Source organism: Phaethon aethereus (assembly GCF_964289735.1).
Source record: "Phaethon aethereus genome assembly, chromosome: 1".
Classification (NCBI taxonomy): Eukaryota; Metazoa; Chordata; class Aves; order Phaethontiformes; family Phaethontidae; genus Phaethon; species Phaethon aethereus.
Window position 1 is genome coordinate 16,789,858 of NC_138575.1, and position 27,669 is coordinate 16,817,526.

At 39.0% G+C, this 27,669-nt stretch overlaps 1 protein-coding gene across 1 annotated transcript in view; it reads left to right on the forward strand.

Moving 5' to 3' along the window:
• The window catches only part of SLC2A13 (solute carrier family 2 member 13), a gene marked incomplete at both ends in the record, with an annotated part of 152,533 nt that overhangs the window by 21,733 nt on the left and 103,131 nt on the right, over positions 1-27,669 (forward strand). Inside the window, 2 exons of the mRNA XM_082011851.1 lie at positions 9,818-9,977; positions 15,717-15,925. Of these exons, the coding sequence (XP_081867977.1) occupies positions 9,818-9,977; positions 15,717-15,925 (369 nt within the window). The remainder of the gene's footprint in view (positions 1-9,817; positions 9,978-15,716; positions 15,926-27,669) is intronic.

The following is a 27,669-nucleotide window of genomic DNA, read 5'->3' on the forward strand; positions in this document are numbered from 1 at the left end:
ACTTACTCTTTTGGTGTCCACAGATTGTGGCATATTCTGTATCCCCCTCTACGTTGGCATGTTATTTGGTAGAATGGAATGCCTGCAGTCTTCTGGCTGTGGGTGGTTTTTTTTATTTTGTTTTGGTTTTTACTCTGTGTGTGTTATTAAAGATTCCTGCACATTTTTTGTATGTTTTCAAGTTTTTTCTAAACTGTTTTCTTCTAATAAACTGAGTAAATTAAGTTTTATTTTAATAAAATTTCACAGTCTAGCCTGTACATGGTAGGTTCTTGTCTGTGTTGCCTCAAGTGTGATGGCTGACTTACTTTTTCCCCATTTCATAACCACCCAGTTTCCAGATTAAAAAGATTCCTTGGCTTGCAGAATTTCAGTGTAGAAACACGGTGTACTGTGATCAATAGTCCCTTCTTGATTACTCAATTTATTGCATATTCATGTCTCTCTACTACGATATGTGGTTTCCTTGCAAGGTACCGCCCTGGAGATGTCAGAGAAAGGTCTTAGCTCATTCATTATACAGGAATTATACTCTGTGTTGGCATCTTAATTTTTTATGAGCTGGGTTTGCATCAGTATCTTTTGATCAAGGGAGAGTTTGAAACTTGAAATTACTGTCATGTGTAATGCAATTCACAAAGGCTAATGCTGCCTTTTTGGGGGTTTGCACTTACAATATGACAGTTGTAGTTGTTTCTAGTGGACACAGTTTGAAGTTTTTTTTTTAAGGTGAAGAAGAATTTTGTGTTCTTGGTCCTTACTGATACACACAACAGTGAAAAACCTTGTGGTCAACAGAAGGAATTCTTCATCCAGGCTTATGAAGATATGATTGTTTTGTAAATTTGAAACAATGTAAACTAGTGAGGAGCTTCATTTATTTTTTTTCTTCAGATTGTCCTGGGCTTTGGACTCCTTCACAGTTGGATGCCACATAGTAACATAGGTTTTTGGCACTAATTGTAATATTGGTCACTCTGGTTTGGGCTAGTGGCGAGGTAGGGACATAAAGATCTGCAATTACTTAGTGCATTAGATGTTCAACAGTACAGTTTCTTTAACTATGATGAACTAGCACTCTCTGATTTAATAAATTAGTGTTTAAATAAAATACAAGACTGTAATGAAGTCTGCTGATGTTGGACCCTCATTCTAGAGGAGATGCACCTAAATCTGCCTCGTACTGTGATTTATGTTCTCACAAAGCAACGTGGTTTTAGCGCTAGTGGTTTGTCCCACTGCCCTTATGCGTTTCAGAGCTCTGCTGTAGCCGAGTACGGTTGTGCCACTGCTAAGAAATGGACTTCTGCTAATCTGATGTAGGGGAAAGTGTGCTGCCCATCGCCCTTGAAATAACTTTCAGTAACCAGTTATAAACTGCTGATAATGCCCTTATGAGGTATGTGCAGTGGGTGGAAAGCCTAAATATTAGAGGAGACCTGAGCTTTCCCCTGATGTTCACACTCAAGTACAAGCTGTTTCAATGAAGATTTTACCTTTATCTGCTAGGGAAGTGGTTAGCGTACTAGGACAGTGTTCAAATGCACTGCTTTCTCAAGTACTTCCTATTAACATGTTTAATGAGGCACTCTAATATCCCCTTAGGTTGGCTGTCATTACTGAAAACTGAAGTGTTAACTGTAACAACAGAAAAGGAGTCTACAAGACTATGAAAAGGCTTAATTTTTATTTAGCTTGAGCTGAATAATTAAAATGTGTTGTGGAGCTGTCTGTAGAGCAGAGGTGGGTGATTGTTGATGCAGCTCCTGTATGTGTGTTTGTGAAAGTGAATGATCTTTTAAAATAAATATCCTTTGCAGTTAAAATAGATCCATTTTGTGAATGATAGACATTCTTCTCTCTACGAACTACTTAAATGGACTCTTCTTTAGACTGACAGTAAAGAATATACAATCATTGTGGAACTTGTCACTTTCAAAAAGTTAACTAATGTGTTGCCCTTATCCTCTTGAATATTACTATGCAGATGTGAGCAGTGTTCTAAAATTATCGGTTGGCAAGAATGCTGTTTTTGTCAGAAATAAAGTAAAAGCCTTAGAGTATAATTTGTGGGAACACAACTGAAAGAAAATTCTTGATGAAAGTCTCTTTGTCTGTATAATGTGATGTAATTCTGGGATCAATAGTGTTTCAAGGCACTAAATTTAGATTGCATGTCCAATATCCAAGATATAATAAGTTTATCAGATTTCCTGCTAAGTCTCTGGAAGAAAACATTAACCTGGTGTTTAGCTGTAGCTTGGCAAGTCTCCCTCTGCCCCCTTTGGAATTTAAAATTTAATTTTAAAAAAATGCCAACAAACAACAACCAAACCTTAAATTAATATTCAGACTTTCTTGTAGCATAGCAGTCTCTGTTAAGCTGTTTATTAAAATTTAATTCCTGATTCTCTTTGCCATAAACTTGCTACTTCTTCAGGTTGCCTCCACAAATCCTCCGGGTCTGGAATCACTTGCTAAAGCTGCTTGAAGTCCTTACAAGTAGTACTATGGATGGTTTCCTAATGAAGTGAATTTTAAAGTTGGTTGCATTAAGGTATAACATTTTAATGAAAATTTGCTCTTAAAACTTCATTCTAAGATATATGAAAAAACAAAACTATTACCTTGGTTAAGTATCTCAGTACAGCTTTATATGTTAGTGAAGAATGCCTCATTCCCATGAGTATTCTCCTGAAGGGAAATGTTTTAATACCATCTGTTTCTGGCTGTTCATTTGGAACTTGTAGCAGTACAAATTTCTGTAATGAGCTGTGACTGTTCTTTGTTGTTAATAGAGATTAATGGCTCAGTTGCTGTACTCTGAAATAGGACCAGGTATTTCTTTCCTTTTTTTTTTTTTTTTTTTTGGTGATTATTTTACATTCTGGTTTTAGTTTCCAGCTGGATAGTCTGGAGTCCCATGGCAGTTGAGGCCAGTCTGCATTAGCATTCATAATCCTGCCTGTGGGCCAGTACAGGCTTTTGGTCTCATCATCAACTGTTTAAGGGAGCTAAGTGGTACAAACACCTTAACGGGCAAGTGGGTATCCTTTTAGCTGGATGTATGCCCTGTTTTACTGGGTGTTGATGCAAAGTGTGAGCTGGAGGGCAGGAGGAACAGAACACAAAGAGACACCACCTCCTGGATGTGTCTCCTTAGTACTTCTAGTTAACCGTCAGTCCTCTTTATTCCTAAGCATGAAAGGCTGATTGGGTTGCGTGAGGGTGGTTTTTTTTTTTAAAGTTACCCAATTCTCATCACCTATCTCTTGTGTTTATGAACCTTTTGAGTAGTAGTCTGAACAGCAACAAGAATAAATTGTCAGGAATCCTTCCCAATGTTTTTGCTGCTCCTGATGCTGGTTATTGTTTGACACGAGTGAAATGACTGATCCTTACATCCCTGCTACCTTAGAGCTGCTTTATTATGCTGGCAGTAAAAGTATATCTCATTCAATATCCTGTCTCCAGCTTTGGTTGCTCATCTGTTGATTTTATGATGCACCTTCCCTCATGTCTGCTAGAGATGCGACTGGACCCATAGTAGAAGTCCTGGTCTTTACAGGTTATGTTTATATGCATCTGATCTTGCAAAAAAGCCTTTAAAATTATTCCATCTCTCTAGTATTTATTCCCAAATTATAAACAAGATCTTGGATTCCTCCTTTAGTCCTTTTGTTTTGCTACCTTAATCTCATAAGTATATTTTTAATTCTCCTAATTATCACAGGAGTTCTTCATGACCTTTTTGTCTCTGCTGTCAGTTACGTTTGTTGACTTTATTTCTGAACTGCTTAATGAATTCTTCATAATGCTTATCTGTTCATGCTGAAAATACCTTTCTGAATGGTAATGTGATTAAGATGCCTTTTCACACCTGCTTTCTATTGATTGTCTTAAAATTGAGCTGTGCACAGTCTTGTCTGTTTTCCAGTGGTAAGTCTGTAGATTATAGTAGCAACTCCAGTAATTAGTCTCCGAAGTGATCTTAGAAGTGAAAAAACATTTAATACGATGATTTCAGTCCATCGTATCATCCGTTGCTTCCCATTTAATAATTAGATGCATCTTGTGGTCTAAACTTAAGAAACCTTCTATTATTTTTTTTTTCTGAACTGTATTATTTCATGAGAGCAGAAGGTTAATGCCATGGTTACTCAAGTGGATAAGGATTGGTCTTGCCTGCTCTCTCTTCTCAGATTTCATAGATGTGGTGCACAACGTAGAGCTTAAATTTTTTGTGACAGATTTCCAGTTAATTGTTTTCATTTTCTTTTCCTCACGTCTTATCACTTACCAGCTTTATTAGTTACTTAGTAATATACTTGCCAGCAGCAAGAATCTTTTATTTGGTGTGAGCAGTTTAACAGTGAAAGTATATTAGAAAATGTCATCTAAGTGTAAATGAAAGGATTCTTATATGAAAGATTAAGAAAAGATTACATTGCAGCCATATTTTTGCTAGGAAAGCTGTTCTTTGTTTTCAAATTTCTTTAATATCTATCTATTAAAAAGAACTACATGTCCTGGTTTCAGCCAGGATAGAGCTGGTTGTCTTCACAGAAGCTAGTGTGAGACTGTGTTTTGGATTTGGGATGAGAAACTGTTGATAATGTGCTGATGTTTTGGGTTGTTGCTGAGCAGTCAAGGACAGTCCAGCTTCTTGTGCTGGGCTGCCAGCGAGCAGGCTGGGGGTGCACGGGGAGCTGGGAGGGGACACAGCCGGGACAGCTGACCCAGGCTGGCCACAGGGATATTCCATACCATACGACATCATGCCCAGTACATAAACTGGAGTTGGCCGGGGGGTGGAAATCGCTGCTCAGGGATGGGCTTTCGATCGCCGGGTGGTGAGCAGTTGCTGTATTGGGCATCACTTGTTCTTGTACGTTCCTTTTTTGGTATTATTATTGTTGTTATCATTGTTGTTTCCTTCTCTCTTTCTGTCCTATTAAACCGTGTTTATCTCAACCCACGAATTTTTTTTCCCAATTCTCTCCCCCATCCCACTGGTGGAGAGGATAGTGAGTGAGCAGCTGCGTGGTGCTTAGTTGCCAGCTGGGGCTAAACCACGACACTACATAACGAATACTGGTTATGCATTTTAGAGATTTTTATAGTTGAGTAACTCTTAATGCCTTGCTTCCCTTTTGCAAGAACTTACTCTCCTGTGTTCTAGTGTGTCTTAAATTGAAATTAGAGCAAAATCTGCAGAACATTGATGCGTTCTAAGGCAATAGAAAGCAAGTCTGTAATGTGAATAATGTTATAGAATCTAAAACATTATTTCCTTAAAGTAGTATGATTTTTTCCTTTAATGTAATCTGTTTCAGAGTAGCCTTTTTTACTTCTGGCGTTTTTTTTTAGGAAGAACTTTGCTTATTTTTGTGTGAATGCTTACTGGATGGCAGCCGGTCAAACTGGGGAGGCTTTCCTAATTGCCTCCTCCCATTTCCTGAAACCTCCTGCCACACTGTTTCAGGCTCAGAGTAGCAATGGTTTGGTATCTAAATGATAGCTGGAAATATGTAACATAAATTTATCTTCTGAACTGAGGTTTTTGTTTGGATGTTTTGAACCAATAGGTTTTGGGAAATCTAACAGAGGAAATAAGGTCTGAGGGCAAAGCCAAAAAGGCTGGTTTTGACAGCGACGTTGTGAAAAGTCTCAGGGTGAGAAAGCTGACATGGAAGCTGCAGAATCACAGAATCCTTTTGCTTGCAGATCCACCTGTGGAGATGGTCAAGACCTAACTGAGCATGGTCCTGGGCAACCTGCTCTAGCTGACCTTGCTTGAACAGGGGTTGGACTAGATGGTCTCCCAAATGTCCCTGTCAATCTAAACAATTCTGTGTGATTTTGAACTAATACTTTAACTCCTTAGTTTTTCCTAAGAAATCATGTGCTATTCATTGCAGGTTTGATAATAAATAATTTCAACTACTGTATTAATGCCAGCTGAATAGCTGCTATTATTGGCTAGCTTGTGACGGGACTGTTGAGGTATGCAAGCTTCCCCTGCCTCTGCTAATTCCTGTCATCATTAACTTTGTGGCAAGAATGCAGCGGAAACAGTAAGCCTCCAGCTGTCATGGTGCCTCTTCTTCAAGACGATTTACAAACATGCTTGAATATTCACACTACCCTTATATTACAGCAGAAGGCTTTAATTTCACCTGTAAATGGCAAGTGTTGCTTTAGCTGGGGCTAATGGTGGTTCTTGCAGTGTCCCAGGACTGATGATGTGCGCTGAACATTGGCAATAGCTGTTGGTCTGGTCAACGGTGTGGCTCTGCTTTTTGGATGCCTGAGAAGTAGATTTGTCTGACATGTTTTGAACAAGATTTCTCTGCAGATACTGTGTAAAGTCAGCCTTCATTAAGAGTTGAATGGGGGCAAAAAAGTAGCTTTTTTTTTAAAAGAGCATATATTGGTTTTGGTTGTGCATATCTTTCTAACTGCTTTCCAGTAAAATCTACATAAAGATGTTGCCATCTTTACCTTTCAAATTGAAATAGACAATCATCTAGTGAAGCTAGAGATATCCTTCCTGGGAATATACGTTATTTTTCCTAAAGTTTTTAATGGTATCTGTGTTTGCAGGGCATGGGGGAGGATGAATACTAGGAACTGACTTTCAGTAGCTTCCAAGAGAAAGGTGTATAGTCAGTTTTTCTTTTGCGTCCCTTGAAAGATGGAAACCCAACCATATTTTTCTTCCCTGTATTTATTGCAAGACCCTGTTCTGTTTCTGTACCTGTCAGCTCCTTGTTGGAGGGCTTAGTCTCTCATTTCTTTCCTGCTGCTCTGCATTCAATCATCTTCTCTCATTTCCGTGTTACTCTTGCAAACAGCAGGGAAGGTGTTTATGGGCCAAATGACAAAATACACACTGGCAGGCAGACTTTTTTTTTTACACCCCCCCACCCCCCTTTTCTTTCTATCTTTGAGGCACAATGGCTTGGTTTAGTGATGACTGGTCGTAATAGAGTACCGGAGAGCAAAAAGTGAACGGCCTCAAAAAAACCCTCCAGAGATATCACGTGTCTGGTCCACCGAGTCACAGATTCCCAAAGCTGGGAATTATTGGAAGCTTGTTTGGGGTGTAGTAGGGGAATTACTCGATGCTCACTTTGCTGCTGAGCCTCTCCTAGGCCATCGTGGGCAGAGACCGGGACACCGGGCTTTGGGCCTGGCCCTGCCGAGTGGGGCATGCTGCCAGGCCAGCCCCGGCGGTGGAAGATGGCCACGCTGCAGCGGGGGAAGGGGCAGGAGCGTGTGAGGTGGCGTGTCCAAGGCGGAGGGGAGGTTGGAGGAGCGGGAAGGCCTGGCCTCCCCAGACCAGGGCTGCCGCAGCTGTAGGGCCCTTCCTCTCCACCCTGGCGTGAGCCGCTGCCTGGCGCGGGTCCTCAGCGGCTTTTGCTTCCAGAAAGCAGGCATGTGCTCCTGTGCTTTCCTGTAAAGGCTTTTCCCTTGTATGTGCGCTATCTACGTGGTTTTAATTGTAATTAGTTCAAACGCTGATGTGGAAGATGTGAGAGAAATATCCCTAGTGGTGGGCTGCGTTTGAAAATTTGCTTCTTTATCAAACACGCAGACGGCTATTTGAATGCTTTTTTTCCATGGTGCATTCTGGTTGGCTTTCAAAAATGGTTGAATAAATTTTTAATGGTTTTTTTTTCCTGACACTTATGTGTTTTTTTTTTTTTTCTATTCAGTGTGGGTTGCTCAGTCAATAGGAAGAGGAGGAGGCGGCAGCATTGGCACGTCTTGGGAGGCTCTGCTGGGAACTGGGTTATCGCGCTGAGAGGCTGCTGTGAGCATTTACCTATCGTAACGAAAGATCTTATGCCATTATAGTATTAAACAATCTATATTCCTTGCTTGAGCTTTTGGAGACTTCCAGCAGTTCTGTCACGCTAACCTTGTTGCTAAAGATGATTTTGTACTCTTAGTTCGGTGAGTCAGCCAGGCAGTGGGGAGCCGGCCGAAGCCTCCGCCATTTTATGATGAAGCCTTTCTGCCATGATGTTGAGCTGGGAACTGTAGCTGTGCTTCGGGAACTGTCTGTGTGCCTTTAGGGGACCCCCTTTTTTGCTGGGAGTACCGTACTGGCCCATGCTGCTGTGGGGCTGTTGATGTGGACTCAGTGGAGCTGCCCCAGGCTGGAAGATGTGATGTCTCTGCTCTGCTCAGCCAGTGCTCAAGTTGTATCTCAACTGGCTTCAGTTGAAATATGTTCTTGTGCGTGTGCTGCCAATGTGCTTCCAGTTTTAACTAAAAAAGAAATTACTGTTGGTTCTCTTAAGGAAATAGGGATATAAATATATATTTTTTTGTGGATTTAGAATCATAGAACCTTTGGGCTGAAAGGGCCCTTTAAAGGTCATCTAGTCCAACCCCCCTGCAGTGAGCAGGGACATCTTCCACTAGATCAGGTTGTTCAGAGCCTCGTCCAACGTGACCTTGAAGGTTTCCAGGGATGGGGCAGCTACCACCTCTCTGGGCAGCCTGTGCTAGTGTTTCACCACTCTCATTGGGAAAAATGTCTTTCTTAGATGTAGTCTAACCCTCTTTTTAAAACCCTCTTGGGTTTAAAACCATTACCCTTTATCCTATCACTACTAAAAATTCTGTCCCCATCTTTCTTATAGGCCCCCTTCAAGTACTGGAAGGCTGCAGTAAGGTCTCCCTGGAGCCTTCTCTTCTCCAGGCTGAACAATCCTCTCAGCCTGTCCTCCTAGGAGAGGTGTTCCATCCCTCTGATCATTTTGGTGGCCCTCCTCTGGACCTGCTCCAACAAGTCTATGTCTTCCCTGTGCTGAGGGCTCCAGAGCTGGACACAGGACTCCAGGTGGGATCTCACCAGAGCAGAGTAGAGGGGCAGAATCCCCTCCCTTGAACTGCTGGCCATGCTGCTTTGGATGCAGCTCAGGATATGGTTGGCCTTCTGGGCTGCGAGCGCACATTGCTGGCTCATGTCCAGCTTTTCATCCACCAGTACCCCCAAGTCCTTCTCAGCAGGGCTGCTCTCAATCCCTTCATCCCCCAGCCTGTACTGATGCTGGGGGCTGCCCCAAGCCCCTGAATTTGACCTTGTTGAACCTTATGAGGTTCTCATGCACGGTTCTCTGTGTGTGTTCCACGTGGGCGTTTCTGTCTTTTGCACAAATGGCTCATTTAGAGCAATCACATAATTCATAGAAAATGCTACCAAAGTTAAGACAGAATAAAAGGCAGCTGTGCTTTAGCTTCAGTCCTTGCTTTCTTATTGTGATAGAGTTTTTAGCACTGCTTATGGAATACTTTTAAACCAAGTCAAGAAACAGTCCGTTCTCTATAACAACAATGAAATTACATAATAATGCTTGGCCTTGATTTTTTTGGAGGTGGAAACCATGCTAAAGTTCCGTTTAAGCTCAGAGCTGTGAACACATGGCATCTTCAGTTAGTCACTTTGACTTAAGTGTGCTTACTTGGATTGTAGCAGCTCTTTGTTTTAAAACTATAAATATATTTACGCCTTTTATTTAATCGTAGTGTACATGCATTGTGAGTGGAAGTGACTTCTTCCTTGTATCATTACATCAAACCTTGAACTTGCAATACAACCACTAGCAATCAGTGTGTGTGCCGATTTGCTCCTGGTATGCTTCTGGAGTTCAGTAGCTGTATTTTCTTTCTTTTCATCTTTTGGAACCTGGCAATCAAATTCTTCCAGCTTGTTCCATTTAAATGGTATAGTATTTTATGATGAAAAAGGGATATAGTATCTATTTTGATTTTATAACCGTAATTGAATTTATTCTTGTAGGTGTAGCATCTATGACTGTGCCAGTGTACATCGCGGAAGTTGCTCCACCGCATTTAAGAGGCAGATTAGTCACCATTAACACTCTGTTCATCACTGGAGGGCAGTTTTTTGCGAGTGTCGTGGATGGACTCTTCAGCTACCTCGCAAAGGATGGATGGAGGTTTGTGAATCTTCCTTGCTAAAAGCAAAACTGTCGTGGTCGTGATTTGGTTGACAGCTATTATAGTTCTTGTTGGTAAAATAGAGTTTACATATAAAGTGGTAAAACTGTATACCGACATGTAACTTGAATTATTAACTCTTGCTAACTGATATCCGTACTGCGTTCACTTAGGCTTAATATTCACAGTATGCTTAGGTTTTTTGACTTTACTAAAATTTAAAATGGGTCAGCAATAAATATGCATCAACAAGCTTGAATGATTGATATTTATGATATTTATGAAAGTAGCTTGCCTTTTGCATTTAGAATAATTACATGCTGATTTTTCAAAAGGCAAATTTCCAGTACGTATAATGCTGTTTGCGCAAAATAGAGGTGTATTTCGAATATTCTTAATCTAAGCAGTAGTAATCCAACCAGAATTGAAGTGAAGGATATTGTAGCATACCTTTATTGTGAAAGGTTTAGGTTATAGACAAACATGAATCTCTTCTATTCTACTTTCTGGGTATTATGTTCTTCCTGTAGACATTGCTAAGTGTTTCTGGACTGCAGCCTTATACCTACCATCTTTATAGTGGTATGTCATTTGAGAGAGATGAGAAATTTCAGTGTTTAGGCTTAGTATTTTACTTGCAGTGCTGATTTGAAAAATAATTAAGAGAAATGTGTAGGAGGAATAACATTCTATACATTCTAACTTCTGGAAACTTGGGCTTGATTATGTGTGCTTTTCTCTTGAAACACTCTTGGGAAAGGGATGCATGTTGTTGTACGACTTGTGATTTCTGTTGCTACAGACTGGAATTGTTTTGCTGTTTGAAAAACCTAATTTGAAGGGTCAAATGAATACTTTAGGTCAAATGAAAATAGCATTTTGCATTTTTAAATGAAGCTTTTGATGACCTTTTCATTATAATGCAGCTGCATTCTCTGGCAGACTGTATGTCCTCTTATGGAGAATTGAGAAACAACCTTCACTGAAAGAAAAACTTAGTTTTATAGGGTTACTAATCCCCTTCTGCAGTTAAAAGAAATATGCCCAAATTTGAGAAAAGTTAATGTCATGCAGTAATGCATATCTAAGTAAAATACAAACCGAAGTATTTGATCTCCGATGCCAGTTATTCAGTAGCTGCTTTATTATTTTAAACTAACTTTTAGCCTAAGTAATTTGCTCATATAATGCCTCCCTGTGGATGGGACTGGATGGGAGGAATGGACAAGTACAGATACTTACTTAGAAATGGATCTCTGAGTCACTGTTACTGTTAGAGTTGTTGTGCACTTTCTCTTTAGGCAGATTTTTTGAGATCAGTTTACCTCAGTGGTTAGGGATTCAGCTGGGGGAAGCTTTTGTGGATGTAAATCTATTTTTTGTCCCAGTAGTGTGCTGACACATAGGAGATAAGGATGTGTTTGTAATCTGTGTGTTTCGGTAAATACTAGCGTATTGGAAGAAAAACACAAGCTAACAAAGTATCTGATAAGTATTGATCTTACTGGAGCTGTGCTTTTTGTTTAATTTTTCAGGTAAACTAACATATTCCCTAGTTTGAATTTTTGCAGCTCAAAAGCAGACTTCTAGGCTTCTTTGGAAAAGAACAGTCAAAGAACTAGCATTGTCATATAGGATGTATCAGTTTCCAAATCAAGTGGTGACACAGGATTGACAAGTACATCACGTGTGTGTAAATGATGAAGTGAAAAATATCATTCCAGTTTGTTACACACACACAAATCACCATATTTTGATACATTACTTTGTAAATATATTTAGCTGAAGTGGAAGATTAGGTGGAAGGCAATAACTGTTGTCAAATGTAAATTTCATCTTTTTGTAAAACACTGGTGTCTCGATATGCCACTATACCTTAAACAGGAATGAGGTGCCCACCCACTGAAATGCTGCACAACTGTTCTGAGAATTTCTACATTGATATAACTTATTCTTCTGTTTGGAACAAAAAATAAACTACTCTGGTATAATTCAGGCCTTTTAAACTATCTAAACTTAAAAACAAAAAAGTAAAATCTAGAGCCTGTGGATTGAGTAAGACTAGGGGGTTGGGTGTTTGATCAGAGTGGTGTGAGATGCTGGCTTTTGAAAATCCCCAATAATGGACATTTCCATTTCTCAAGACAACTTGTTCAGATGTTCGGTCACTCTTACTGTGAAGAATTGTTTTCCCTCATCTTTGATCTGAATTTTTGTTGTTGCACCTTGTGACTGTCGACTCTTGTCCTTTCACAGCGTACATCTGAGAAGAGTCTGTCTTCATCTTCTCTACGAGCTCCTTCATCTTGTGAAAGATGCAATTAGATCTCCTCTTGGTATCTCTTTTCCGGGCAGCATAAACCCAATTCTCTCAGCCTCTTCTTTTATGCTGTACACTCCAGTTGCACTGTGTGATCCATTGCTATTCCTGGTTTGTTGCTTTCTCTCGTGTTGGTGGTTTGGTTCCAGTCTTCCAGATTCGGTACAGTTTTTTGAGTAGGGAGGAGGAATTGTTTGTTGCAGCCTACTGGCTCATGCTGGATAACTTCTGCTAAGGCAGTAATGCTATGTTTTATGTACGCGCCAAGTACTGTTCTGCTGGACTGAGCGGAGTGATGTGAAACTGTTGGTGATGCACGGGGCAGAAACTGAGGCTGTGCTAGTGATGAGGTACCCAAGGATTCTCAGCTGTCATGCTGGAACTGTTAATTGGGGATTGTGTACTTGTCTGTCCTCAGCTAGTTTACTGTAACCTAAGAGAGCAGGGAAGAGTACAGATGGTCTGTCACCTGGAAAGAGTGGCCAGCAAATGCATGGGGAGAAATCACAGATGTTCACTCCTGAGTCATTGCATATAAGAAGGAAAATTACAGCAATTATTCTATCTCTTAGTGACTGAATGGCTGAGTATTGGAGTGCTACAAAAAATAATAAGGAACTTCACTTTTTCTTGGCTCTGCTTGTTCTTGGAAATTAAATTAAAAATAAACTAAAGAAAACAAATATTTAACCTGACTCTTATGTCAGGTTAGCTTTATAAACCCTGCTAATGCCATCTTAATAGTATTGCAGCAGTATGTCTGAGAAGGAGAAATGTTACAGCAGACAATTAAATTTCATGCTGGATTTTTTCAGGTCTGCTAGACATCTGTCTTCAAGTGTAAAGTCTTGTATCTGTATAGGACCGAACTATATTAGATTTCTGAAAGCTGGCTCACTGCATGGAATGTCTAAAATTGCCCACTTTTACTTCAAATTGGTTATATCAAAATTGTTTGATCTGAAAATTGCAACAACTCTTGAAATTGCAATGGATGTATGCTCTTAACTGATCATTTTTCTTCTGGCCTGCTCTTTGTACTCAACTTTGACCAGAAACATGTTGAATGGAAACTAACTTTAGTGAGTGAGCACTTTCTGTACATTTCTTTTTATATCTTGCCTGTGATAAACAATGCAATAGAGTCCAACTGGTAGCGTTAACAGGCTGGATCAAGTTTTTAGGAGCCTCAGTTGATTTTGGTTCCAAAGGTGACTGCAGGTACCCAGCTGCTTGGCTCTGGAGACTCTGCTGCATTTAAGGCTTTGGAGGCGCAGAAATTAGGAAATATGAATGTAAAGCACTAAATCTGTTCATTTAGATGCATTAAAAGATCCTTTTGCTAGCAGTTTGACAGAATACAGCAATTGTGCTTTTATTCTCTATGGCTTTGTTTTACTCTTCATTTGAAATAGAAAAGGCTTTCTAAACACCATTGTAATGCAGATACTGAATATACAATTTGGTGAGCTTCAATGGTGTTATGTGTAAAGGTGACTGTATACAGCTACCAAAATGTTTCTGGAGAGGGAAGAGCGTAGGAAGAAATTAAGACATTAATGAACGAGAGCATTACTGAATTAGTGACACTTCTTAGATGTGTTGACTGAAGACTACTCAACTAATAAACCTTCCACAAGCTTTGTGTTTTGAATTTATTTTCTTCTTTCTGTTTTTTTTTAACTAATGATGAGTTATATTATTCTTAAAGTGTTAGAAAATAAGAGACTTGCTCACAGATTTCTTTCTGGAGCAAGATTTACTTGTATGACCTTTGGAGATTTTTGCTGGTTTTAGGAAGAACTTGAGGACTCAGCTTGGGGATGGGAAGACTGGCCTGCATGCACATTGTCCTGGGATGGCCATCCTCTTTGCACTACCTTTTGGGTGTTCTTTTCCCCATTCTTCAGTTTTCTGTCCTGTTGTGTTGCTCGTGTTTTTCTTTGTTAAACCTACAAATACCTTTAAGAAAGATTTTTTCCATTTTCATCCAAACTGCATTTCGACTTGGCAAATACATTTGCTTCATTGCCCTGAAACAAGGCTTACGTTAATGGTTGTGCTCTCTTTCCTACTCTATTAGCAATCTTATTTCATAGCATGCTTTATAAAAACATCCAGGTGAGAGACTGCCGAATCATCTGTGTGAAAGCATGTGTCCTGGAGTCTCCTCATGAAGAGAGGAGCTAGAGGAGAGATTAGCTGATCTTAATCTCCTGACTGATGTCAAGGGGTGAACATGAGTACAAACTATCTCAGTATTCCGTCTGAGGGCTAGTTTCTGGAGGTGTTTTAATGATTATAACCACTAATGTGAAACCCGTGATAGCTGCAATAATGTACAGTGACTCCAGAACTGTTTGAAGTCTTTAATGGAAGTGAAAAAAACCTCAGTGAAGCTCAAGTGGGAAAAGGTCAGACTTAAAGTTGAACAAAATTATACATTGTTCTGCAATTCTTGTTGTTATTCCTGGTGTTTTATTGAAGGAATATAAAAATGTGACATGTATAGACTAGAACCACCCCTGAAAGTTGGTAATATGCTTATCTTCCAGTCTCTTCCCCCCACTTTAGCCAGAGTGAATCATGGTATCTGTGGGTGTCGTCACAGGTGTCAGCGCTGATCCCTGGAAGTATAACTCTCTGGCCAGTAGTAATTCTCTGTTGAGCAGAGAACTAGCCTTAATCCTGAATATAGTAATCCCCCTGGGCATCTAAAAGGCAGTTTTGATTTAAAACCTAACATTGCAGCTGGCTGAAGATTTAAGAGCAGAGTCTCCAAAAGATCTAGTGTAATTGCTGTGCTGATGAAATTAACTTTTTTCAGTGTTTCTGCTTATAGTCAGAAATTTTCAAAAGTAAAACAGGCATCTCCTTACACAAGAAGTGTATTCCTTGGTCATGTGTGTCTGTGTATATGTATTACTGACCACGTTAAGCATTTTTCATTGGCTGGTTTTGGGTTTATTTTTTTAAAAATATGTCTGTAAAACAATTCGCAAGATTTCAGTCTCATTTTTGCCATCAGCAGTACCCATTTGTTCTCTGTGCCTTTGCTTTATCTTTCTGTTCATTCTTTTATCTTCACTGAAGGGATTATCAGTTTCCAAACTACTGGAATGTTTCAGGGTTTTTATTTAGTCTGATGTAGTGTTCTCGGGAGCAGTGGCTGTAGGGTCAGTGGTGGCAGAATAGTCAATGTGTCCTTGAGATTTCCTGGAATTGAAAGCAAGGGTCCTGTTTTCTAATACACTTGCAGAATATGATTCTTGCCAGCTTAACTTCTGGTGATGAAGAATACAAAGGGAGTAGGGTTTGATTTGTAAATTACAGCTTGAGTAGCTGTAACTGAGTCTTCTCATAGCATGTTTTTGTAGGCAAGTACTAGATACTTATTTATTTATTTACTTCTTTGCAGGTACATGCTGGGCCTGTCGGCTGTTCCGGCAGTTATACAGTTTCTTGGATTCCTGTTTCTTCCTGAAAGTCCCCGCTGGCTCATTCAGAAAGGCCAGACTCAGAGAGCACGGAGGATTCTGTCTCAAATGCGTGGCAACCAGGCAATCGATGAGGAGTACGACAGTATCAAAAACAACATTGAAGAAGAAGAAAAAGAAGTTGGAGCAGGTATGCTGAATGCTTGTTGGCCTCTCTGCCTGTCAATAAGGAGATAAAAATCAGAAGAAACATTAAAGTCGTAGCCTGTGGGAACTTGATTTGCTTTTTTTGTCTGTTTTGCTATTGTTTGAAATATTTCATATACTGGTAGCTTCAAAATGAACAGATGTTGCTATGATCCTACAGTTTTAAATTAGATTCCGATTTATTAACTGAGGAAAAAGTAAAGTTGTGTAAGATTCTAGGTTTTATACCACCTATTCTTATATGAGAATTGCACTCAAAAAATTACTCAGTTTAAGAATGCACATCTTGAAGAGTGTAAATAAATAAAATAAAGTTTGGTTTCGGCCAAACAGACACCAGGGAGGTCAGCAAGCATTTTACATGCCTCAATTACCCAGAGGCCAAATCCTGGCCGACCATATTCTAGACAAGCAACTTGTGGAAAGATTTACAAAACTAGGTATGTGGTATAGAGATTCTCTTTCAGTAAAGGCAGCTTCTGAAAGTCCCTTTGTTCTGCCCCCAAGAGAATAAGGCATCTAAATCAAATCCTTTTTTTATTCTTTTGTATCCTTATGCCATAATTGCTGAAAACCTTATGTGTGTACTTACAAAGCAAGATTACCATTCCATTGACTTTCTTTCCTTTACATATTTTTCCTTTGCTTTGTGCTGAAAGTGTTAACCTGGGAATCTCAAGTAAGGCTCTTAAGTAAGGCTCATCTTAATTCTTGCTTCCTTAAACATTGATAGCAAAATACTGTAACTTCTTAGAGCTGGCAGAAAGAGAAATGCAAGTTATTTTACATCTCTGTAAATTGAATTTCAACATCTTATAATACCTAATCTCATTGCCTCATTGAGTTTGGCTTTAAGCCTTACAATAAATAATTAAGTAACTGGGAAAAGTTATTTGACACATACTAGTGAAGGGATTTTCAAAGTACTCATCACTGGTGTGAAGCAGGGCTGGATTTTTTTCCTCCCGTTATGTTTTTGAGGCTTTGGATAATTTTTCCTAGTTCTTCCAGGGAGTGGCAGGGTGGGAAATGAAGTTCATTGTAGCTGATTTGATAAAAAGCTGAAGTGGGTATTCATAGAACAGCTTGAGTTTAACGGTCCTGTGCCAAGGTTCTTGATCCTAATTAGGGATTGGGCTGTTCAGTTCTGTGGAAAGCCACTTAATGTCTATCATTAAAGTTTTTATGCTTTGGAGAAATAAAAACAGCAGGTGTTTGACCCATCCAGTCCTTCTTTTCAGTCACTGGGCTGTAGGGTATGACGTTGTTTCTCTTTTTTTTCCTCATGCTGCTGTACCACTATTTGTAAACTAAATGTGGTGGTGTAAGACTGCAGTAGCACTGACTGCAGCTTGGTTGTTGAATCAATCCTCTATACGTTTGTAACTTGGACTGGCACACTAATTACGAGGTTGTTGGCTTTCTGGGCTGTGCAGGCCTCTTTCTCCCCCCACCCCAACAACTTACTGTGTTCCTGGAGTTTATTTAAATCAGGCATATTCCTAGGAGAAAGCTTGGTTACAGGGAATCAGTGTTGTCCTCTCAGGTAATCCACAGCTTCAGAGTTGTCACCAATGGGCATTAAAAAAATTAGGGTATTTACAAGGATATGCTGTCCTGCTTGTTAGAAATGCTTAGCAAATGGGCATTAGATAGTTATGGTCACTCTAGTTTTTAATTATAACTTGGTTATAATTGCCCCTCATCCTATTTAATCCAAAGTCTTAGTTGTTATGAAAAAGTTTGTCGTGTGTCAGCATCAAGACATGTTATTTTTGTTACCTTTCTGTGACTTAGAGGTGGTATTTACAAGTGGGTTAATTTGTAATTACTTTCATTTCTTGAGGAGTTGCTTGGATCTTCAGTCTTGAATTTGGCATGTGTAGTGCAAGAGCAGCTTACTGCTTATGGTTTCATTGCCAAGTGTTCAGGTATTAACAACTTAAATGTGTGCTTCTGCAAAGACTTTCCATTTTATTTTGCTTTTTGTATTTTGGTTGGATTTTTTTTTATATATATTGCTGTAGCACTTTTTGTATTCATTTTGCCTATTTGTGGCAGTCAGTGTTTTAAAACAGTAGTTAATAGCAATGACAAATGATGGTAGTAATTTGTATCAGACACTGTGGACATCATTCCAGTTTTACAAACAGCTTTAATGACCCTAAACTGACAGTGTGTGTATGTGGCATTCAAGGAAAGATAACTCTAGATCGAAAATCATTTAGCTTACTTTTAGGTAAAAGTGCCTCTTCCTTTCTTGAAAAAGAACAGATGTTCTTTTTCATTAATTGGTACATGAGCATCTTTTCCAGTTTCTTGGGGCATCATTTTCTAAGTGAAAACAAGCCGGTGTTTGACTCCTCCTCATCAAGCAAGTAACAGAATGTAACCGTAACATATTCTCCAGTCCCACACTAAAAACTAATGCCTTCATAACTGTTTCATCAACTATTCTTGTCACGGAAATCATGAATCACAGGGGAACTTCATCTGTGTTGCTTAAGCTACTTTATTAAAAGTTTGGTTTTAACGTCTGTCATAAAACCAGAGAAATTCATTGCATTTTCCACATGGTCATCAAGCAGCTTCTGTCTTGAAAATAATAAAAATGCCTTCAGCAACAAAGTTCTGTTTCAGAACTTTTTTGTACCAATGTGGGATACCTGTTAAGCAAATGGTTCACATTTCTTTATCCTTTCCAATCTATTCAGCCAAATCACTGCTGCTGATAGTGCTTAGCAGCTTATATTTTAGCATTTTCATATTGGTATAAGGAAAAGGATGAATCTTTTTGACAAACACTTTCCCCATGACTGGTTATGCAAATGACATTTTTTCTGGCAGTCATGAATGATGCTTTTGCATGCTCTATTCTGTGCTCCCCAGTATGAGTTTTGGTGTTGTAACCTTGTGTTTTGAGAAGTGACGGGGAGGGCATTGCGTTCTGCAGTAATGTTACAAGATGAGTTGAATGTTGGGCACGTCCAGCTAATCATCATCTGTTAACACCATCCTCCTCTCAGATGGTGGGGCTGTAGTGCAAAAGGGAGATGGCGAGAGGAAAATCAGGGGTAGAAGGACTAATGAGGAAGATGTTGGAAAGAAGAGAGCTCCCCAAGGGCTGTGGAAGCAGTAGTTTACAGGTGCGAAATGGCCTTCCCCTTCAAATATGCTGTGGATCTCTCAGATTTCCCAGATGCTTTGCTCAGCCTCTGAAGCCTTACAGGAGAGAAAAGGGGAGAGTGGTCAGAAGAGGTTTGCAACCGAGGGAAGGATCAAAGACATTGCTGTGAGGGCATTCTGGGATGACTCTTCCTACCAAAACATGTCTGACTTGCACGGCTGTTAAATTTTGTTTTTTAGTACAGTTAAGGCAGAGATTCTGCATGTTAGTTAAAAACAGGCAATCAAATCATAGCAATGCAGGTAGGCACTGGCACAGCGGCTTAATACACCAGTATATATGAAGTAGCTTGTGTTCCTAAGTGAATTAGAGAGTGGGATTTGTAATGCTAATTCTAGAGCAAGCACTCTGGAGTGAATTTAATGTGGCAGTTTTGTGCATACCAATAAAGCTATCTGGCACACCTTCTGTAAAAGTTTTACAGGCTGCCAGTGTAGTGGTCATTTCAGACTGGAAAGAAATCATTAGAGCATTCAATGGAGACATTTTAAATAGATCATTAATTTCCTATATGTTTGACAACACTCCAATGTTCAAAGCAAATCATAGCATAGTATGTTTGTACTGTCTTTCTGGTGTGAAAGCATCTGCAAACTGCATGGCTTTTCCTTGCATGCCTCTTGTAGCGATACTGAGCTGTGCTGTGCCAGGACGTGTGGTATTTCATGTGAAGTCGGTAGTGAATGAGTATAGTATTAACTTAGCATCTTGACGAAATGAATATCATTTGCATTAAGACTAGACATTTATTTTTGTGTAGATGAAGGGTGTGTAACCATGAATCATAATTACAGTAGGAGAGCAGTGTAATCTCCCCCAGACCTATTTATCCCAGATTTCTCTAAGCTGTGAATTAGGGTTGAGACTCTTGACCTTATCTGCTATAACTGTGGATGTTTGCATTTTATTACCTGTTCTTATCCATGAATATGTATCAACTTCTGATCACGAAGATGTCTTTTTTTGCACATGTCGTGCTTACTAATTCTGGCCGTGTAAAACTGCTGGGGCTGAGTGGTGCATGGAACCATGCTGCTTCTGTGAAATTCACTGCATGATTTAGAAAATTGATCATTACGCCGTAATATTGTTTAACCTACGATTCTGTGTCTCTACCAGAATGTTATGTAAGGGGCACTGCTTCTAGATCAGACTTTTCTTGTATTTTCATTATTTTTAATATGTTTTTTGGTAATAGTGCTTTTTTGTGAGACCAGGAAGAATGTATCCATACCACTCTTTCACTCCTGTAGGCTTGACTCGCTTTATTTCTTTGCAGAATTTCCAATTGGATCAGTGAGTCAGTCTCCTTTTTTCGTTTTGTATTTCCCCATTGGAGAGAAAGGTGTTATGATATAAAGGTAAAATCACCTCATTACCATTAGGTTTCAGCTCATAACTTTACCCAATTAACTGTCAGTTAAAATAAGGTATTATCAGGCAGGGGATCTGGACCCTCAGTCCTCCTTGGTTCCAGGGTATTTCTATTTCTTGCACCTTTTCTTTTTAAATAATATTTTAACTTGTTAGTATTTCTGCCTATGGCTTTGGCTGGAACCATTTGACATGCATCTTTCTAGGGAGATGCTGTAACCTTGCAGTGTTTTCATTCTTAATCATAATTCTCCCTTTTACTTCTGGGAGTCCTTTTTATCCTAGGCCATTGCCCAATGTGCCTGGTGTTGAAAAAAATATAGACATGCTTATTAGTATTGGACATCAGCTGGAATCTTATTTAATGAAACTTGATAATACTGTGATGCTGTGGGAGGTCTGTGCAGAACTCTGAATCATTCTGCTTCCAGGCACTCAAATCCTTATTTGACATTAATTCCTCTTTTATAATATTAAGGCTGTTGTTACCTGTGGCGATGAAATTAGATGGAAGTCTTTGGGGCAAAAGGAAACAAAGGAGTTGAGCTAAGGATTCGTTGAAGAAAACCCCAAATCCAATATGTTTGATAGCCATGTCAACCTGAAATTCTTGCTTGTGTCAATACCAAAGGCCAGAGTCAGTTCCGGGTGGGTTTTGCCTTTACATTTTGTGGGAAGCATGGCCAAGAGACCTTGAGGTACTTGAAAGGAATGTTTTTGTTCCATTCGTGTATTTTAACCATTTGATACGTAGAATTTTGTCTGTTCCCTTAAGAACAAAAACTCTTCCTGTTGATGTCTCCATTGGAATTTGTTTTGAGTTGAACCCATAAAAACAGCACTCCTCTGGATAATTTAAAAATCATGCAATGCAAATAAAACATGAAGACATTTGATCTTGAGAAAGTATACTAATTGAATTCAGTGCATGATAAGATAACAAGAAAAAGCCTCTACAAAACTTGGCAAGGAATATTGAAAGTATGAATTACTGTATTAAACAATTGATAAAGAGAGATAAGAAGATTTTTGTTTCTCCTTTTATCCTTAAAGTCTCTTAAAAGGCTGACTTATTCTTGCAGATATGACCTTTGAGAAATACAGTGTATAAAGAACGTTATTGGTTTTCTGCCTTGTATAGAAACATGACTGCTGTATTTTAAAAATAATAGTTTGTTTCTGGTATCTTAGAGCTCTGCTTATACCTTCAGTTTGCTCGCCTAGCCATGAGTTGGGGAATATCTGTATACTTTAGGAATCCTGGTGTTAACGGTGTTTACCTGGCAGGGTAGTTCAAGTCAGCCTTGCTTCAGTGGCTTGTGACCAAAACCTATCCCTTAATCTTTCACCTTGGTTTTCAATGTGCTGACATAAATTGAACGTTTATCTGGAAATGGTGGTTAATTGCCTGTCTGAAGATCAGATTCTTTTAGGTAGACTGCTTCAAATGTATGTTTTGGAACCAACTCTTCTTTGCCTGAAGTCCAGGCAGATTTCATATGTGGTAGGTAGTCCTAAAGGGCAAGCAAAAAAAACCTCCATAAAACTTCATGTATGTATAGGGAAGCAGTGTGAGGCAGGAGGGTTTAAGTTTTGATTTTGTTTCTTTTCCCCACTTCAGATTCACCATGAAGTTTTTGGAAGTAAAGTTAGCTTTCTGTTGACATCATTATTAGCTTTATATTAGTTCACAGCTTCTGAAACCTATGGAAAATTCTAGCTACAAGTCTGGAAAATAAAAGAAAATTAAAATTAATCTCTTATGAGTTAATAAATTTGGGTGTAATGATTTTGTTTTAAGCCAAGTGACGTTATTCAGAGGTTGAAGCTGAATTTACTGACATTGAGGTGTTAACTGCTGCTGGGTTAACTGCTGCTCTTTTTCTGAGGTTGCTTGTGGGACAACGTGTCTGGTAACAGTATTGGATTCCACTCCAATACTAGTGCCTCACTGAACATTCAGCTGCTCCCTATGCTTTGTTTAGGAACAGGTATCTGTTTTGTGAAAATACATGTTTCAGAGTGGAAAAAAATGTTGGAAGAATAAGACTAGTGATTGCCATTCTTTCGTGAGAGAATGTGATTCTTCTAAAGCAAAAACTGACTGAAGAAGATGCTGTGAATAAGGATAGCATGTTTTGTTTCAGTTGTGTCCAAGGGAATGGGAATTTGTATCCTGTGCTTAAAAAACAAACATATCCCTACACCACACACCCCTGCAAATTTAACTAGGATAGTTTATTTTTCTTTCTTAATATGAACAGCCAAAATTGGGCATTTTTGGCTGGCCATTTAGGTGTTATCATTCTCTTTGCTTCATGTTTATTATCTGTTGGGGCTAGCTACAGTACTCCAAATTTATAGAAACATATCTTTTCCCTTTAACACAAAACCTACTTGTATTTCAACAAGGTAGTCCAACTGACTTGGACTAGATCAGTTTCTGGAAGCTATCGGCTTCTCTCCCCAATTTCCATGCCTTCTAGGAGCTCAGTTCAGTTCTAGAAAGCAGCAAGCTAGACACATTCCTTGGATTTTCTAAAAGTAGTGCTTAGCTGTATAACTTAGCCTGTTATTAAAAGTCTGCTATATAATAGCATGAACTTTGAACAGCATTTGTCACTGTATACATTTAAAATAGTTCCTTTCCTGTTAGTCCAGGGGAAAAACACAAAAAGAGTGTGGCATGTGGTGAGATTTTAGGAAAGCTGGACTAAAGTTTCCAGGCAGAAGTGAACTTGAAGGACTTGGAGGGGATATTCGTGGTCAACAAAAAGAAAATGGATGTGCATAACATGAGTAGTGAATAGTAAAGGAGTGAAGCAAGCAGAAAAGCCTGGAAATAGGAGAAAGGGGGGGAAAAGAAAAAAAAACAGACCTGAAGGAGGTGGTTCGTACATTGTTGGGAGGCAAACCTATTCTGAACAGTAATAAGACTCATTCATTACTCAGTACAGAAGGGAGCCCGAGGAATTGAGTTGGTCCTGAGAGAGAGAAGCCTGTGTTGGTAAAAGGTAGTCATAGGATTTTAATGTTGGGATAGCAATAAAAGGGCAGCATACATCTGCTTAAAGGAAGGCTACAACGTTTAGCTGGTGGCTTGAGGTGTCTGACGGTGGGCCAGCCTTGCCAGCGATGGCGGCGCAGTGACCTCTTCCAAATTGCAGCCTGAGGGTTTGTTGCTGCTGTCGTGCTGTCCAGGCTCCTGCCTCTTTGGTCTGAATGGACCAAACCAAGACTCCGAGCCTTGGAGTCAGCGTGCTGGAGGGCAGGTTCAGCTTGAGGTGGGATGTCTGGAGCGCGGTAGTTTGGTTGTGCTAGAAATGGGAAATAGAGCTTTTAATTTCCTTCATACTCTTGTGCGAGAGATGGGCACAGACTGCCTTCACAGCAGAGTTTGCTCTTTGGGCCTTGGCTTTTTTTCTAACATGGTTACACTGATGTACTTGTTTCTCATCTGAAATTACGGATTGACTTTTTATATTTATGTATATCGCACTTAAGAAGTAATAAAACTATGGTACCTCTAGAGCTGCTAATGGTATTCAAGGGCTCAGTTAATAAAAAAAAAAAAAAAAAAAAAAGGCGTGGTTCTTTATAATTTCCCTGCTGGATTTAGCATCTGCACTGAATACACAATTCTAATCCAAATGTTCCCACTTGAGTTGCCTGTTTACATGCAGCAGGGATTCAGACAAAATATAGTCTTATATGAAAATGTTAATGGGCATGGGGGAAATTTTTTTTAGACTGATGAGGAATAATTATAACACTTCACTAAGCTTAGTAATAGGATTCATTAGCTAGCTCTTATAGCAGGTTCTGTGGCGAAAGTTGGAGGTAAGCTTGCAGCTTCTTTGCTGTCTGACCTTGTGAAGATGAGTGGGAACTCTAAAATGAATTTAAGGTTTTTAATAATATTTATATGTAAATGCCACAGACAAGTAGCTGAGCAAACTTTACCTGTTGGTCCCATTTTAGTCTTTTCAGAAAGCATAATCATTAAAATTAAAAAAGGTGGGGTTTTTTTAATTAATATTGCTTTGTAATGTTGTAGGAACCACATCAGTGCAGAGCTGACTTTTTCTCTGCAGCCTCCTAGGTGACAGGCTTTGCACAAGGGTAGAACTTGGTTCACGTTAATGATTCTTCGACAGCAGTAGTTTTTCTTTGGCTCTGTATCAGGTGAATACAATATTTATACAGCCTGTTTAAATTGAAGTACTTTGTTAATAGGAAGAAACCATTAGGGAGGAAAAAAGGTTTTAAACAGTGTTTGCACTTACTTCTTTTGCATAAGGCTGTGTTCTACTCCTGCAATCTAGTCAGGCTTTATTTTTTCTGGAGACCTTCACCAAGGTATTGTCTGACTGATTTTTGTCCAATGCTCATCTTTTTCTCTTGCCTTTAAAAATAACAGCATTGTTGGGGTTTTTTTTGCAGTCTTCTATTTTCAAGACACCTTCTTCTTCTAGTGAACCTGAAGGGTTTGGTTCAGAATAAGCAGCTATCCTTGCACGCCTCCTGATAGTTAATCCGAAGTATTCGTGCACTGAGCGTTTCCGTAAATCTTGTCAGCCAATATGAAGTCCATCACAACTGGCATGCTGCCATGTGTGGATTGTGTTTTGTTGGAGTGAAGATGGATTGGGGGGGGGGGGGGAGAGGGAAATAACAGTTTAATGAAGTTTGCTGCTGAGCATGTTGCTGCTCTGACTCCCAAACCATCCATTTTGAATGCTCCCTTACACAAATATTCTTGAGCTTTCCCTATGCTAAGAAAGCAAATTGTTGGGATTTCTTCATTTTGAAAATAAATTAAAAATGGTGTAGTACTTCTATGTTGACTGTTTGATCAGAATATGTATTTAGATCTAGTGCTTTTATCCAGGAGATAAGAAGCAGTTTCTTTCTTTATGTTAATTCTGTTTGACCGTAAGTTTTACAAGCGGTGAACCTGTTCAGAATTGTGTTTCATTCATAGTTTTTTGGTCAGCAAAAAGTTAGAATTCCGCTTTCCTTTTTGGTTGGGTTTTTTAATGGTATCCTCTAAGACATAGTGATGCTTAGTAACTGTGTAGTAGTGTGCTAGTCTTGCTATAGAGCCAAATCTCTAGGAAAGAGCTTCCTCCTAGTGTTATTTCACTCCAGAATAGGAAGAGTGAGCACCACCTTTTCCTTTTATCATTTGAATAATGATAAAAAGATAATGATTTGAAGTGGCCTTATACTTTTCGTGCGGTGTTTCTGTAAGTATTCTAGGAAGTTTATTGTACTGTTTTGTATTCTAAAATATTACTGGTCTCCTGGAAAATATCTGTGTAGATTAGAGAGGGTTTCTATGGTTGACACGTGTGTGTGTGTGTGTGAGATAACTAATGCTGCATGAATAATTCACAGTGAATAATTTATCTAATTAATTTAGACTGACTTTCTGTTTGTCAGTTGTCTGTGGGGAAACTGCAGTTTCCTTAGACATATTTGTTTTGGAAGTGTTAAAGTGCTTTGGAATTTTTTTATGTGAAGCTATAACAAATGCATTGCAAACTTTAAATTTTTAGTATAAACTCTTTGGAAATCGTGGCTTTCACAAATATTAAGCAGTATTTCAATCATGCTCTAGAAATACCTGTACAAATAAAGCTCTGAATATCTCAATTAAAAAAATAAGAAAATTTTAAAAGAATCAGTAAGACTGGTCCCTCTCCACCCCTGTTTTCAGGTTTCCCTTTTGCTAAAAAAAAAAAAACAAACCAAACCAACACACCCCACGCCCACTAACAAAGGGAACACCCCCCAAAACGAACAATTCCTTCTTCAAAAGCCGTTTGTCATTTTTTAGCACTTTTTTCCCCCCAGGAAACCACTATTCTGTTAAATGTCTTTTTTCCAATGAGGAAAGGATCACTTCACTGTTCTAGTAGTGGTCAATTTGTGTATGTTTTTTTCCTGTGAACATTGAGGTAAATACTGCAGTTATGGATGATGATGGTTTTGAACTTTTTTTCCTGATTCTGCACATACTTGAATATTTCTATTTCTGTTGAATAAGAAATAATGTTTCAAAAACCAATATAGTTCAGTGCCTATGGATTTTCAAATATTTACCAAAAGTCATATGGAAAATGTTGTTATCTAGTCAAAGTAAGTTATCTCACAAATGCAGTTATAGTGATTTATGAATGAAGAAATAATTTTATCTCCAGTATTGTGAGTTACATTTAGAATTATTCTCTAACAAAATGTTGCGAGGGCTTGAAAAATTTCTCCTTTTCTGTGCCATACTTAGTAAGCATCCAGTTCCCCCCTTATAGAGTTAACTTCAGGCCAGTACTTAGTGTCGGCAAACCTAGCATGTTGTTATTTTTCTCCTCTTCGATTTCGAGGAGCTTGTAGAATTGCTAAGAAACTGCCGAGAGTTCAAATTGCTGTATTGCTTGTAACTGCTTAAATATGTTTAATTGAACATGCTGCATGTTTATTCTGTCCTTTTATAATGAAATGACAGTTTTTATCCTAGGTTACAAAACAAGCATCTTTTCTGTAACACACGATAGCCTTGTTCTGCCGGCCGTCTGCAGTGGTGGGCAGGGGCCAGTGGGTACCCACCGGCATTCGTGGGGCGTCTGTGTGCCCAAACCCATTGGGGCTGTGGGGACTTCCAGGCACTTCTTTGCCTTGTAGCACAGTACTTTAGGGCAGAGAGAGTGTAGACCTTTCTTTTGGTACTAAAACTGCATGGATATATTTGGTTTTTTATAAGCACTGATAAAAAAAAGCACATAAAATTTATGTGCATTCTCCTTGGCATCAGCAGCTATAAAGAGAACAAAAATACCATTTTCAAAACAGGTTTTGACCTGTTTGCCATCACTTTTTGAACATGGAAAGGTTTAATTACAAAGATTTAATAAAATAGATTGATTTAAGAGCATAAATACTGTTGAAGTAATTCTGTCCTTTTTATATAGAGTAGATTGCACTAGTTTCTTTCCATTTAAATATAAATGTTGTATAAATATCTTACATAACACAGTAGGCATGTGATTTTCGTTGTAGCTGAGGTAGATGTAGCTCACTTAAGTCGGTGCAAGTATGGATATATAAATGAATGAATTATAATGTCTTTTGTAGTGTATGATATAGAAAGTAGACGATTGGCTATG